The sequence below is a fragment of the Eubalaena glacialis genome, chromosome 15, assembly GCF_028564815.1.
Source record: "Eubalaena glacialis isolate mEubGla1 chromosome 15, mEubGla1.1.hap2.+ XY, whole genome shotgun sequence".
NCBI lineage: Eukaryota > Metazoa > Chordata > Mammalia > Artiodactyla > Balaenidae > Eubalaena > Eubalaena glacialis.
The window spans coordinates 41726809-41743236 of NC_083730.1; the positions used below are offsets into that span (position 1 = coordinate 41726809).

The 16428-nt window shown below is 38.0% G+C and overlaps 2 protein-coding genes across 9 annotated transcripts in view; one reads left to right on the forward strand and one right to left on the reverse strand.

Annotated features, from left to right (window-relative positions):
- Positions 1–12842, reverse strand: part of KIAA1328 (KIAA1328 ortholog) — a 352094-nt gene extending 339252 nt beyond the window's left edge. The window contains exons 1-3 of one of the 5 annotated variants that reach the window (XM_061170441.1): positions 12560–12842; positions 6451–6486; positions 5584–5726 (exon numbers count right to left, since the gene is read on the reverse strand). In XM_061170441.1, the coding sequence (XP_061026424.1) occupies positions 5584–5726; positions 6451–6486; positions 12560–12617 (237 nt within the window). In that variant the 5' untranslated portion in view covers positions 12618–12842. Of the gene's footprint in view, positions 1–5583; positions 5727–6450; positions 6487–12312; positions 12363–12559 lie in introns of those variants that run through there. The other 4 variants (XM_061170439.1, XM_061170437.1, XM_061170438.1 and 1 more) reach the window with 4 other exon arrangements.
- Positions 12754–16428, forward strand: part of TPGS2 (tubulin polyglutamylase complex subunit 2) — a 60604-nt gene continuing 56929 nt past the window's right edge. For 2 of the 4 annotated variants that reach the window (XM_061170442.1, XM_061170444.1), the window contains exon 1: positions 12947–13104. In XM_061170442.1, the coding sequence (XP_061026425.1) occupies positions 13023–13104 (82 nt within the window). In that variant the 5' untranslated portion in view covers positions 12947–13022. Of the gene's footprint in view, positions 13105–16428 lie in introns of all 4 variants that reach the window. The other 2 variants (XM_061170446.1, XM_061170445.1) reach the window with 2 other exon arrangements.

Here is a 16428-nt window from a genome sequence, read left to right on the forward strand (position 1 = left end):
GAACTAGAGGCTCTTAGAGGAAGAAAGGACACATTCCTTTCTCTTTGCTTCCTGTTTCTGTCAGTGCCACCCCTGCCAGAGATCTTTACCCTGGCAAGAACAGCTGATTCCAGTTGGTAATTCTTCCAGCCCTCATAGAACCAGCCTTTATCATGTCTGCTTGGGGACAGCAATACCAGTCAGGCTGGTTTCCCATCATCGGAGGTCAAAGTTCCAGCTCTAAGTGGCTCCCCCTCCAAGCTTCTAGGTTTTAATAATTCCAACTTGTTCTATCTGATTTCCCAGCCCTAAAGATGGTGGTTGTTTCTTGCAGTTACTACCTACACGATAACTTAGTGTGCCCTTTTTGCTTTTCAGTTCTCCAGCACCAATTTAACAAGTCTTTAAATTAAATACTCTCAGTTAAAATAACTGACTAAACCCTGACTGAAATATCAGTGAAAGGAAATGAAATATAACTATATGCAACATAAATAAATCTCAGGAACATAATGTTGAACAAAAAAGCAAATCACACAATATGAGATCATTTATATAAAGTTTGAAATATATATAAAACTAAACATTGTTTAAAAAATAAATACATGTTTAGACCATATAGGACAGGGGTTGGTAAACTACGACTGCAAGCCAAATCTGGCCCAAAGCTTGTTTTTGTAAAAAAGGTTTATTAAAACACAGCCATGGGGGACTTCCCTGGTGGCGCAGTGGTTAAGAATCTGCCTGCCAATGCAGGGGACGTGGGTTCAAGCCCTGGTGCGGGAAGATCCCACATGCTGTGGAGCAACTAAGCCCGTGCACCACAACTACTGAGCCCACGTGCCACAACTACCGAAGCCTGAGCGCCTAGAGCCCACGCTTCACAACAAGAGAAGCCACCACAGTTAAGAAGCCCGCGCACCACAGCAAAGAGTAGCCCCCACTTGCCGCAACTAGAGAAAACCCGCGTGAGGCAACAAAGACCCAGCACAGCCAAAAATAAATACATTAATTAATTAAAAACAAAACAAAACAAAACACAGCCATGCACATTCTCTTATACATTGACATACATATGGCTTTTTCCACACTATAGTGGCAGACTTAGATAATTAAGACAGAAACCATGTGTCTCACAGAGGCTAAATATTTTCCATCTGGCCCTTTACAGAAAAAGTTTGTCAACCCCTGATATAGAAAAACAAAAGAATGACAAACACAAAATTCAGGATAGAGATTACCTAAAAAGACTCTATGCTATAATAAGGAAAGGATACATCTCTACAGACAGACACTACCTCAGACTGCAAGGAAGTCTGAGGCTCTTCCTAGTCAATCTTTCTTTCTTTCTCCTCTCACAGTTGCCAGACTTGTAGTGAAATTTTAAGTCTCTCCTTGAATTACAATAGCATCATGGCAATTCAATGGGGAAAAGAATGGTCTTCTTAATAAACGATACTGGACCAACAGACTATCAGTATGGAAAAATGAACTTGCTATAAAGTTTGCTGCATTTTTAAATCTCTTTAGAAGACAGCTGAAATAAAAGGAATCCAAACTGAAAAGGGGTATGTAAAACTATCTCTATTCACAGATGGCATGATCTTATATATAGAAAATTGTAAGGAATTTACCAAAAAACTATTAGATTAGAACTAATAAATGAATTTAGAAAGGTTGCAGGATAAAAAATCAACTGTGTTTCTGGACACTAGCAGTGAAAAATCCAAAAATGAAATTAAGGAGACAATTCCGTTAATAGTAGTATCAAAAAGTATAAAACACTTAATACTTGAAAATAAATTTAACAAAAGGAGTATAAGGCATGTACACTGAAAACTATAAAACATCACTGAAAGAAATTAAAGAAGACCTAAATAAATAGAAAGACATTTTACACACCATATTCAAGGACTGGAAGACTTAATAGTATTAAGTTGAGAGTACTCTCCAAATTGATCTAAAGACTCAACACAACATAGGGGTGGGGGAGTAGGAAATACAAACTGTGGGGTAAGATAGGCTCAAGGATGTATAGTACAACACGGGGAATATAGCCAATATTTTGTAATAACTGTATATGGAAAGTAACCTTTAAAAATTGTATTAAAAAAATTTAAAAATTAAGAAAAAAAAGATTCCCAATCTCCTAATTTATGAGATTAACATATACACAGTACTATATATATATAATAGATAACCATCAAGGACCTACTGTATAGCACAGGGAACTAGACTCAATATTTTGTAATAACCTATAAGGGAAAAGAATCTAAAAAAGAAAAAATATATATACATATATAATATATAGGTATATATACAATATATACATAAAAAACTGAATCACTGTACTATACACCTGAAACTAACATAACATTGTAAATCAACTATATTTGAATTAAAAATTTTTTTTAATTTTTTAAAAAAGATCCAACACAATTGCTACTGAAATCCAAGTTGACTTTTGCGCGGAAATTGACAAGTTGATTCTATAATTCTTATGGAAATGCAAAGGACCCAGAATAGCCAAAACAGTCTTGTAAAGGAAGAACAAACTTGGAGTATTTACACTTCCTGATTCCAGGACTTACTGCAAAGCTACAGTATACTAAAGCAGTGTGGTATTGGGATTAAAATAGAAATATAGATCAATGGAATAGAATTGAGATTACAGAAACAAACACATTTATGTTTAACAGATTTTCAACAAGGGTGGCAAGACCATCAAAGGAGAAAGAATGGTCTTTGCAACAAATGACACTGGGACAACTGGAAATCCACATGCAAAAGAATGAAGTTGGGTCACTACCCACAGCATGTACAGAAATTACATCAAAATGGATCAAAGCCTAAATGTAATATCTAAAATTATAAAACTCCTTGATATTGGTATAAATCTTTGAGACCCTGGTTTAGTCAATGATTTCTTAGATATGACAGCAAATAAATAAATAAATAAATAAAAGGAAAACACTGATAAGTTGGACTTCATCAAAATTTAAAACTTTCAAGCTTCAAAGGACACCAATAAGAAAGTGAAAAGAGGACTTCCCTCATGGCACAGTGGTTAAGAATCTGCCTGCCAATGCAGGGGACACGGATTCGAGCCCTGGTCTGGGAAGATCCCATATGCCGCAGAGCAACTAAGCCCATGTGCCACAACTACAGAGCCTGCGCTCTAGAGCCAGCAAGCCACAACTACTGAAGCCCGCTTGCCTAGAGCCTGTGCTCCGTCCACAACAATAGTCTGCACAACACAATGAAGAGTAGCCCCCATTCGCCGCAACTAGAGAAAGCCTGCGCGCAGCAGGGAAGACCCAATGCAGCCAAAAATAAAAATAAATAAATAAATACATTTTATTAAAAAAAAAAAAAAGAAAGTGAAAAGACAATTCACAAAATGGGAGAAAATATCTACAAATCATATATCTGACAAGGAACTTGGAGGTGGAATCTATAAAGAACTCTTACAACTCATCAATAAGAAGACAAACAACCCAACTGAAAAAGATCTGGATAGACATTTCTCTAAAGAGCACATACAAATGGCCAAGAAGCACATAAAGAGATGATCATTATTGGCCATTAGGAAAATACAAATCAAAACCACAATGAGATACCACTTCACACTCACTACGACAATTATAAATAAAAAAGATGGATATAAAGTGTTGGTGAGAAAGTGGAGAATCTGGAATCCTCATACATTGCTGGTGGAATGTAAAATGGTATAGCTACTTTGGTAGTTCATCAAAAGGTTAAACACAGAATTACTATATGACCCAGCAATTCTACTTCTAGGTGTATACACAAGAAAATTGAAAACATACATCCACACAAAAACTTGTACATGAATGTTGACAGCAATATTATTGATAATAGCCAAAAAGTGTAACAACCCAAATGTCCTTCAACTGGTGGTTAAACAAAATATGTATTGAGCCATAAAAAGGAATGAAGTAAAGATACATGATACAACATAGATGAAACTTGAAATCACTATACTAAGTGAAAAAAGCCAGTCACAAAAGGCCACATATTACATTATTCCAGTTATATGAAATGTCCAGAACAAACAAATACAGAGAGACTAAAAGCAGATTAGTGGTTGCCAGGAGCTGATATGAATGGGGAATAGCTTCTGTTCACTATAAAACACACAAACCATTATATGAAAAAATACTTTCAATTTTTGATAAGAACTTGCAAATTCAACTATTCACATCCTAGTGTGAAGTGTATATACACTGGGGATAAAGGTAACATAGGCAGGCCTTTTGAGCTAATCACAGTTAAATCCTGTAGATAACTAAACGTAAAACAGTTGATCCTTGAACAACATGGGTTTGAACTGCACAAGTCTACCTACAAGCAGTTTTTTTCAATAAATATATTGGAAAACTTTTTGGAGATTTACAACAGTTTGAATAAGCTTGCAGATGAACCACATAGCCTAAGAAATATAAAAAAAAAATTAAGAAAAAAGGTGTGTCATGAATGCGTAAAGTGTATGTAAATATATATATAACATTCAAAATATGTGTTAATTGACTATGTTATCAGTAAGGCTTTCATTCAACAGTAGGCTATTAGTAAAGTTTTGGGGAGCCAAAAGGTATATGCAAATATTCGACTGCCCAGGGTTCAACACCCCTAACACCCGTGTTGTTCAAGGGTCAACTGTAATTAGTAACAAACTAGACATTGAAAATTTCAATATCTTAACATAAACCAGGTACTGAAAAACATTTTTTATATAGAGTTCGATAGCAAATGATTTTGGCTTTGTGAGCATTCGTCTTTACAGCGCCTCTGCCATTGTAATACGAAAGTGGCAATAACATAACACTAAAAGACTGAGAGTGGCTGTGTTCCAGTAACACTTTACTCACAAAACAGGAAGAAGCAGATTTGGCCTACAGGTCATAGATTGCCAAACCCTGAGTTAAACTCTGGTTGGGGAGACAAAATATAACAGAAAGTAAAGTGAAATAAACCAATCTGATAGAGCATATACCAAAGGAATGTACAGACACTATTACAGAGGCAAAGAAAGACAAGGGAGAAATCAATGACTGAGCTATAAAAATAAAGTCTTTATGATATTATTTGGCAAACGAAGGAAATAATAATAATAACAATAATAATACAGGCTAATTTTGTTTTAATAAAGCATTTTCTTATATACAAAGGTTTATCCATCATCAACTAACAAATTCACATGAACAAAAATCACAAAGGACACCTAATAAAAGAAAAAAATTGTCAATCTGATTTACTAACTCCACACAGATCAGGATGTAAGTCTTTGGAGACATACTAAGACAATAAATGTTTCTTAACTAAGGCTTAAAGCAAGCCTGGACATTTTGGAACAAAATGAGTAATACGCATACTTTATATTCATACTAAGCAAAGCATCCCAGAATCCTCTGTATCTTTAAAAATGCTTGTAGGTCATCTAATGTTCTTTCAAGGGCTCTTCTACCCTTATCTATCAGTTACTGGTCAGCACAAAAAAATGACTTACTGGTCAGCATTTATAAAGACTGGAGAATATGGAAAAAAAAAAAAAACAGAAAAAGAAAAAAAGAAATTACTGACCTGTTCATCTACTGAATCTCCTGCACCTTTTAAAGACTCCATGGAGACTGAAGTAGCAGTCACCCTGGAAGTCTTAAGTTTAACATCAGCTTTTGGATTCACCATCTTGTGTCTTGATCTGATATTTCCTTCTGTAGAAATTCCTAAGGATTTCCATCAAACAAGATTTCAAAATTATATCTTTTCATTCTCTTAAACCCTCCCCCCCAACCTCTTCCTTGATATCCTCTACTTATGGCACCTGATGGGGAAATCTCTTACTTTATAAACTTCGTTTTAAGGCTCTGTTAATAAATAATGAATCATGAAAAGACGATGTTTTGCATGCAAAGATTCAACTGAAGTATTTTTAAATGGGGATGTGAACATCCGTAAGTCTCACTAAAACCAATAAACTACAACATACCATACATACCTTAACTTATTGGAAATTAAAAATCTGATTTTTCACATAATTAGGGTGCCTCCAGTGGTTCAGTTTTACTACTCATCTCTTAACAATCAGTAAGTAAGCTTTAAAGTCTATTACATAAACACTACATAAAGAAGTTTTCACATTTTTTTGAAATATAAAATTTAAACTATTATTTGTAATATGACAAGAAAAGAATCTCTTGCTCTTTAACACATGAATGAAGTATTCTATAAATTCATCAAAAGATGACTTGCCCAGCCAGCCCTTAAAATAAGGCAGTATTTCAAACCTTAGTGGGGTCATACCAAACATTAAAAAAAAAAAAAAAAAAATTAGGTTCTGATGAACTGTTTTGCATCTACTTATACCTAAAAAGTTATCCTAATGTTTTTATTTTCTCCTAACTCTTAAGAAGCAATGGAAGTTTACCAAATTAATGCAGAAAATCATACCTGGAACATACACTACTGATTGTTCTTCATCAGAAACTATGTAGGAAGATATAAAGGAAAATACTAGAAAAGATTATCCAACATCCAAACATTGCTGTTCTGTACTTCTGTTATAATTTGTAATTTCTTTTGACCTGGGAGTTTATAACTAGCTTTTAAAAACAAAACTAGAAAGCACCATAATTAAAATAAATGTAGCAAAATTAATAATCTTTTAAAGTTCATCTTTATATATTCACAACTATCTGCTTTGTAAAAATCTTGGAAGGCCTTGTTCCATAAAAGTTTTATCCATGCTTATTCCCAAGTGAGATACACTACAAATTAGTTTCATTTTCTTTCCTTTCGTAAACAAGGAGTTAAATACTCCATTTTGCTCATCATCGATGAATGACAAGTTATTTTAGGCATGAATTCGTAATTTCAAACTGAGCTTTAGCTTTTAATTTTAAAGTAAGCTTTAGCATTGACATACATACAGTACCAAATGTAAAATGGATAGCTAGTGGGAAGCTGCTGCACAGCACAGGGAGATCAGCTCTGATGCTTTGTGACGACCTAGAGGGGTGGGATAGGGAGGATGGGAAGGAGGCTCAAGAGGGAGGGGATATGGGGATATATGTATACTTATAGCTGATTCACTTTGTTGTACAACAGAAACTAACACAATATTGTAAAGCAATTATACTCCAATAAAGATATATATAAAAAAAGAATTTGTAATTTCAAAGTGAGCTTCAGCTTTGAAGAACAAACACTGTTTGAGGGCAAGTCAATCATGCAAACATAAAAAACATTTTTTATTCTTCTGCAGTATATTCATGAAATGTCTCAAGAAGCCCTACTATTTAACAAGTTGAAGAAATTTAAGACAAAAAGAACTATTTTGAATTTCAAAAGGAGAAATTCAGAAAGGCTAGAACACTGCTATAGAAAGGGAACCAATATAATAAGAAAGTTTACTTTCCAGAAATAAAATTTTATTCAGAACTATATCTAAATCCAGGTATGTCCACCATTTGATAACCTTCTATTACACTTCCAGGAAGTAAGTGTCTAAACAATTTTTTCCAAATGATCTAGAAAATACTAAAGTTTTCTGTTACTTTATAAAACACTTTCTTTTCCAAAATTTGTAGACAAACCAATTATTAACTATTTCCTCCTGGGAAAAGGCTGGAATAAAACAGTGGATTAATAACATGTTAAAAAGTCAATATATTTCAGTTCAGAATCAATTCTAGTAATGGAATCTTTTCAAGGAATGCTGATTGGAAATGCCTAGAATCCCTATGGAACACAAAGATGGTGCTTACTGTCTGAGCTGCCAGGTGGTTTCTAACAGCTCTCTGCAGCACTATCACCGCTTCAAGCTTTTGGCTGATAGGGCCTCTAAAGACTTTAAATTCCCTTAGACATCAGGGATGGAGCTTAGAAAATTTTAGGAGGCACATAAGACAAGTAAACAAGCAAAAAATCAGACCCCACAAGTCCAAGGAAATTGACTGCCACTAACACTGGAGCAGAGAGAGAATTTCTAAATTCACTGACATACAATCCAAAAAAAATCCTTACAAAGTGAAATTGTGCACGCTCTTTAACAGCAGATTCATTTTTTACATCCCTTGGGACTGCACACACTGCAGGTGCTCAATAAATGTTTAATCATTTGCTGTTGGAAATATACACATGGGAAAAAGTACCCAGGGGAAAAAATTCAAGATGACCCAGGACATGTTCCATATGGCAGTGTCTTCAAATTAGAGTATAAAGTAGTGATGAATTTGCAGAATATTCTCCATCTCCAAGGATGACCTATGGAAAGACTGACATAACAGAGTCCTGGAAAACATACTACACTTCTCTGGATCATTCACAAAGGAGCCTGCTCAACAGCTGGAAGAGAGCAGCCACTGAGGACCCCACTCAGCTGCACCTTGATTTGGAAGCTCATCAAGTATTTTACACTTTCTCCTCTCTTCTAAAACCTGATGCCACCTCCCCCATCCTTACTCTAAGCTAATAACTTTGCTTCCTATTTCTTTAAAAAAAACAAACTGTAGAAGCCTTCCACAAGCTTCTATTTGCAGATGACATGATACTACATATAGAAAACCCTAAAGACTCCACCAAAAAACTGTTAGAACGAATAAATAAATTCAGTTTGTTTATAAACAAAAGTTGTAGGATACAAAATCAATATATAAAAATCTGTTGCATTTCTATACAAGAATAAAACTATCAGAAAGACAAATTAGGAAAATAATCCAATTTGCAAATGCATCAAAAAAAGAGTAAAATATCTAGGAATAAATTTAACCAAGGAGGTGAAAGACCTATCCACTGAAAACTATAAGACATTGATAAAAGAAAATGAAGAAAACACAAATAAATAGATATTCCATGCTCATGAATTGAAAGAATATTGTTAAAATGTCCATAAAGCAATCTACAGATTCAATGCAATCTCTATCAAAATTCCAATGCCATTTTTCACAGAAATAGAACAAACAATCCTAAAATTTGTATGGAACCACAAAAGACCCCAATTAGACAAAGCAATTTTGAGAAAGAAGAATAAAGCTGGAGGAATCACATTTCCTGGTTTCAAAATATTACAAAGCTATAGTTATCAAAACAGTACAGTACTGGCATAAAAAAAGACACAAAAGACCCCCATGACAGCTACACTTTTCCTGCTTTATTTTTCTCCATAGCACCTGTAATCACTGGACATATATTATTTTACTTATTCATGAACTCGTCTCATTTCACTAAAATGTAAGCACCAAGAGGGTGAAGATTTACATCGTTTTGTTCAATGTTGTATCTCCTAAGGTCAAAGAATGCCTGGTTCATGGTAAACCATCTATGAACGAATGAAACTGATATTTATTTAATCCTATGAGGCACTGTCCAACAACTCAGTGTTATCCTCCTCTTTTTGTCCTATTCAAAATATGCACACAAAACCCACTAGCTACATCCATGCCAAATTTCTTTTCAAGTATAAAAACGCTAAGTAAACAGACCTTAACAAAAGTTTTTATAAATAAGACAGAAATATTTGAAATTGCCTCCATCCTATCTTTTCTAATCATATGTAATCTATCTTCAGCTCATTATCTTAAGAACCCAAATATTTACCTTCTTCAAATACAAAGATTCCCAACAAATATATATTTTATGGGAAAGTCAAAGAGACACAATATATACCAAATGTATACTGGACCTCTTATTGGGTTCTATGTGCCACGTTAGTTCTACTTGGTTCATTTGGAAGTGCCTCAATAAGACAAGTACAGCAAATTATAAAGAGTCTTTAATGCCCACGTTTCCGGAATTAAAGTAGTAATGAGAAACCCAAGGCAGAAGTGGTAGAGAGAAATAAGTATACCTACCCTACATCACCAGGATCTGAAGAAAATAAACGTAGTACTTCCCACTCTACCCTAACCTTATGAGTTTCAATCACTTACCAGCAACGTGTGTATTATTATTACTAACCACAATGATTTTCCTGACTAGTATATTATTTTAACATCAACGTAAAGTCTCTATTTTTAATTAAAAACTCAATGGCAGAGATTATAGCTACTGCAATGTTTTGACCAGGTCCTTTACAGTTCATATTTGTTAATATCAAGTTCATAATACTGTTAATGATAATACACTTGAGTGCACTTCAGCAAATTTAGATACTGCAGAAACACTAACTTCTTTTGATATTACCAGGAGCTATAATGAAGGAGGAAAGCAGTTTATGGCCGAAGGGGCATATTCCACTTGCAGATTTAAGCCATAAATGACAACATGGCATACTCATTGTTTACACATTGGGTAAAAAGACATACCTTGTGCAAAACAGCACTGCTGAATCATACTGTGCAGGAGATACAGAACTCATAAGAACAACAGTATGAAAAAGGTGATATTCAGTCACAGATGATCTGTCCTCACATGACGGAAACATCCAGGACTAGGAAATCGCTCAATCATATTTCTCTAATTGTTTAGGTGAAACACTGAAAATCTTTCAATAGTGTGAAAAGAATACCAGATTATAGGTGCATACTTTTTGGTCTTTTTCTATTGAAAGTTCTAACTATAAATGCTTTGCGGTGGTCTGGGAAGTCATCATTGTGACAAGAAAAGAGATCAAGATCAAAAGACATGTGACTAAATCAAATGATTCATAATTATTGTTATGCTTTTTAGCAAAGATTCAGTAACAAATTTATAGTTGACATTGCTTTTATGTCCTATAGAGATTAAAATGAAAATATCTGAGGCTGGATATTAATTGGTCATTATGTGGAATAGGAAGGGTGATACTGGTAACCTTGCAATTCCTTTCAAGCATCTGAATTTCTACAGAATGTAATCACCACCATTTTCCCCATATAATTTCAACTCCCCACTTTGAATGGGAAGATTAGTATTTTACATAAATTTTTAGAGTAAGGGAGAGTGTAAGAGAAAAGGAAGGCTATGTGACTTCTGTATGAAATAAGGAGTAATATGACTACACGAATAACTGAGAGTACAGGGTTGCTAAGACCAAGAGCATAGATTCAGTTTACATACCTATTAACTTAATCAGACCCACTGCAACAGACTGTCTCCCCTCCCCACGCCCCACACACATTCTATATCAGAACAATATTCTTATATATTCTGTATCAGCACAATAGCATTGGTTATACAGAAAGTTAAGGAATAATAACCAAAGCCACATGGATGGTTATGAAAATGATTACACTAAAGAAGCACATTATAAGCTAATAATCTTCAAATATCTCTATCACAAAATTCTAGCAATGCAGAGGTAATGTTTCACGAGAAAGTATGACTCATCCCAATTTCCTGACTTCCTAATTCAGCCCACTTGTTCCCAGTGTACATATTCTCCTTATAGGTAAAGAAAAAAATATTTGATTTGCACAGTGCATCAGTGTGCTTTTATCCACCGTGTATGGACACGATTTCACTTGATTCTCACCAACCTATCACACACAAGTGGTAATTATGTTTAGAAAGTGCATAACACTAAACACGGAGCAGCAAGAAATGCAAAAATATCTCACTCTCCACGGCATGACACTTTAATCCTAGTAATTCAACAAGGGTAACTGATAATGCAACTCTCTAAGTTTTACTGAGAGCTAAGTAGAATGTGCAAAGAATGATTCTGCCAAAGTTAAGAGCAATGCCTCCAACAATGCCATCACCAATCCTAGTAAACAGACAAAAAGACTTGCCTCTGCGGGCACCCAATACACTGAATGCCTTCCTTTCAGGTAACACTCCTCTAACATGAAGCCAATTATCAGAACCAAAGATCAGCCTAGAACAGTCTACCTAACACAGGGAAAGAACCAGTTTTGTCACACATCTCATCATAGATACTAATCTGGGAATACTACCCCAAGGATAAAAGCGCCACAGCTTCTCTACCATAAAACAACCCAAGAACTTCAGTCCTCCTAGTGGGACCCGCAATCTACACGCAGATCAACACTACTTCCAGGCCCTAAAATCTGCATCGCATCTTATTCCATAATCATCATCACCAGATCATGTGCGCGTGAAACCAAGTCCACATTTCTCCGAAGATCTCAGTATGAAAATAAATCACCACTGACAGGCCTTCTAAGTCCGACAAGGTCCTGACTTACTCTTAACAACGCAGACCAAGGACACTCCTAAACCAAGAAAAAAAGCTCTTGGACCATCCAACACCATGCCCTCCTCCACAAGCTCACTCCGCACAGACTAGGCCAGCCGGAGGTCATCTCGGGCAGAGGGACGCTTCCAGCCCCAGGAGAGGCCAAGACTCTAGGCCATCTTTCCAGAGCTCACCGCCAAGGAGGGCTGGGAAACATCTGTGCCGAGTCCCCACGCCTGAACTCCAGCCTGGAGACAGTGCAGGCTCTCTGACACCTAATACCCACGGAAGAGCATAGCCCAGCACCCGGACGGCGGCCGGACGGGACGGCCCCGCCACCGGGGTCCGCGGCGAGCTTCTCCTCTGCACTCCGCGTCCCTCGCGACCGCTCGCCGCACCGGGAAAAGCGCCGGCGCCCCCTGCCAGGCGGGCAAAGGATACAGTCGCGGCTCCAGAACGCCGCCGCGCCGGGGCGGGAGTGACCCGCCACCTCCGCCATCTTGAAACAACCGCCACTCGCGGCGTCCCGCCGGGGCCGTCCAACCCCGGCCTCCAGGCCCGGTCCCGATTGGCCGCACTGCGCAGAGGCCCGCCCCCGCTTGCGCAGCCGGCCCCGGCGGGGCGGGAGGGTCCGGGCGGTGGAGTCGCTGTGTCCCGGCGGCGTGGCGTGGAGCCCCCGCCGGGGCCGCGGGAACGAGCGCTACGCGGAACTGCTACTCCCAGAGCAGCCCGGGCCCCCCATCTCCGCCCCGCCGTGCTCTCAGGCTCCGAGCACTACAACTCCCGGCATGCCGTGAACTTGACGGCCGCGCCTCCCGGGCGGAGTCCGGCCCTCCCAGCCGCCCTGCTCCCCCGCCCTGTCCCAGCCGCTCCTCCGACCGCGCGCGGAGCTGGGGCGCGAGCCATGGAGGAGACACCGCCCCCGCTGCTGGGCAGCAACAAGCCGCACCTGGAGAAGCTGACCTTGGGGGTCACCCGCATCCTAGGTGAGTGGGACGGGGGGCCGTGGGGGCCACTGCGGGACGAGGGGTGTGCAGTGGAAGCACGGAGGGAAGGCAAGAGCCGGACCCTGTAGGCCAGTGGGCATCGCGGCAGTAACTTCCGTTGTTAAAGAGGAAAGTGGGGAGCGGGGTGCTTGACTAGGCCGGGGAAGGGTTTGCGGGGAGTGTGGATACAGAGATGTGAAGCTCGAAGGTCCCCCCACCCGAAGTCCCACTACAGGGCCCAAGAAGGTCGGGCATAGATGTGCAAAGGGGAGACAGCAGGCACCTGACAGTTGGGAGGTTGGCTGTCCCTAGAGGCCTTCTTGGCCTCTGGTAGCAGAGAGAGCTGGGGAAATGTTGCAGCCAACCTCCCAGGGTACCAACTCCCATGCGCCTCCCCGTGTATGGCACCTGAAGTGGTCCAGAGGAATCAAGGCTGGCACCATTGAATGAATGGGTGGTTTTCCTTTACTAAGCACTAACCTTTACTTAGTACCCACCGCTATGTTACATGCTGGGCAACAATAAAATAAAATGAAATAAAACACAAACACAGTTCAGTAATCTATTATCGCTCAGAAGTAGCACACAGGAGGAGGTGATTGACCTTATCTGGAGAGTTAAGAAATACGTTCCACAGGAGATGACGCTAAATTTTGAAAGACCAATGGGAGTTAACCAGATAACTAAGGAGAAAGGCAATCTAAGCAGGCCGAACAGTATACTTCAGTGCCTTCCCATCGCATTCGTAATAAAATCCAAATTCTGTACCATGGCCCACAAGTCTGCTATAATTTGCCCTCATCTGTCTTTCTGACTTTATTTTCACTCTGGCTTTGCCGCAGTAGCCTCCTTGTACCATGAGCACACTAAGCTTATTCCCACTTAAAGGCTTTTGCGATTTACTAGACCTTGCATCTAGAATTCTCTTCCTGTCATTGTCTCTCTCTGACTTCATTCAGATCTCTGATTAAATATCACGAGCTCAGAGAAGCCTTTCCTGAATATAGTCTTAATAACACCCTTCCCTATTACTCTGTTCCCTTATCCCACTTTTTTTTTTATCTTCACGGCTTTGTCACTACTTGAAATTATATATTTTACTTGAAATTATATACTTATTTGGTTGGTTTTTTTGTCTTTTTTCTGTAGTAGAAGTCCATGAGAATAGGAACTTCGTATTGCTCTTCCCTCTATTCCCCAGTGCCTAAGACAGTAAATGAGGCATGAAACATCATGATGTGTTTGGGAGAAGTGATAGGTTTTAGAAATGAAATTATAGAGTAGGGCAAGGAGAGAGCTAATCATCAAGACCACCCATATTCTATCTCCTCATTCTTATCGAAACTTCTGCCCTGTTCCTTCTTGTATTCCTGGACTTAGGCAGGTCTTGCTATCCCACAGGCATGCTTCATTCGTATCTTTATAAGTCTAGGAAGTTTTCTCTAAATAAGAAGTTATTTTCTTTTGATAAGTGTTTAATCTACTCAAGTCAAGCCAACTAAATTTCCCTTAAGCTGTCAGTTCAATTTAAAGACCTAAATAATTAAGTGACTGTAAACATTTTAAATTTCATTTATGCATTTAATATATTCTATCTATTATGCATTTCAGATGTTTGGCAAACTGGTAATAGCTACAAGTCAAAAACTACGTAAGGAATTAACCGACTCTGTTAATTAAACTTATAGGAAATCTAGCCTCCTGTAAACAGTCTATTTATAAACTTAATCAAAACCTAATAATTTCAAGTTAATAATCACAAGTCGAAAATCATTTGCAGACATACCTCAGAAATATTGGGGGTTTGGTTCCAGACCACTGCAATAAAGTGAATATCCTAATAAAGTGAGCCACACAAATTTTTGGTTTCCCAGTGCATATAAAAGTTATGATTACACTATACTGTAGTCTATTAAGTGTGCAATAGCATTGTGTCTAAAAAAAATGTACATACCTTAATTTAAAAAACTTTATTGCTAAAAAATGCTAAATATCATCTGACAATGCAGGGTTGCCACAAACCTTCAATTTGTAAAAAATGCAGTACCTGAGAAAAACAATAAAGCAAAGCGCAGTAAAATGAGTATGCCTGTATATCATTTTTTCACATTTGTTTTTTGTTTGAAAAGATAATATATTAAGGGGATTTTTTTAAAACAAGGCAGCTGAAGTCAGTGGTGGGTGTATGGTAAACAACCTCCCTAAAAGATATGAAATAACTCCACAATTGCGTTTTTATCCAAAACCAAACTCTCAGCATTGCTTAAAGACAGAGAATACCAACTGCGCAGAATGGCTGAATAAAAAGAGAAAAAGCACCAAATCACAGGGCCAGACCCTAATTGTTCCTGCTGCACTTCCTCACTGCTAGAAGGCTCTGTGACAAGCAGACAGACCCATGAAGAGGCTAGTTGGAACAATCAACAGAAACTAGAAACTAGCGTCACTAACCTAGAAATCTTTTTAAACAACACAATAATGCAAAATGAAGGAGAGAAAAGTAAAACCCATAGAGAACTAATGCTGAAATCAGGAAATAAAATGTCAAACAGACAACTGAGGAAAACTCTTACCAAAAAACAACTGTGAAGCAGAAGAAAATGGTAAGTCTAAACTCCAAACAAAATTAAAATACATGAACAAGTATAGAAAATTCAATGAAAGAAAGTGTGAACCAAGGATATAATATCTAGCCAAACTGTCTTTAAAATAAAAGAACTTAGGGAATTCTACACCCATGAACCCTTCCTGAGGAATCTGGTGGAGGATAGATTTCATCAAATCAAATATAGCTTGGGAAATCTTCAGCAAAAAGACTGATGCTGAGCATCATTTTCATACAGACACATACACATGAACATACGTAAATACATACATATAAGACTAAAACAAAGGTGGGAGGAGAGTAGAAGAATGATGTACCAGTTGTTATCTATTATGACAGAAGGGCATTTGAAAGGGTATAAGTACAATGTAACGGGTGGGCAGATTTCTTAGATGACCTCCAATGCCACCTACCTGTGTATAATACTTTACTCTTGAAAATGGGCAGGACCTGTGAAGATGATGAATGTCATTCTATGGCTTAGGTTACATTATATGACAAAGGCAAAGATTTTTTGGTGTATGTAATTGAAGTAGCTAATCAGTTGACTTTGACTTAAAAGCGATATTATCCTAGGTAGGCCTGACCTAATCAGGTGAGCATTCTAAAAGAGGGTATAGAAGTCAGACAGATTTCCTCCTGGCTTTGAAAAACTAAGCTGCCATGTTGTGAGAGATCCTAGGAGAGGGCCAATAGCAAGGAACTGCGAGTGGCTTCTG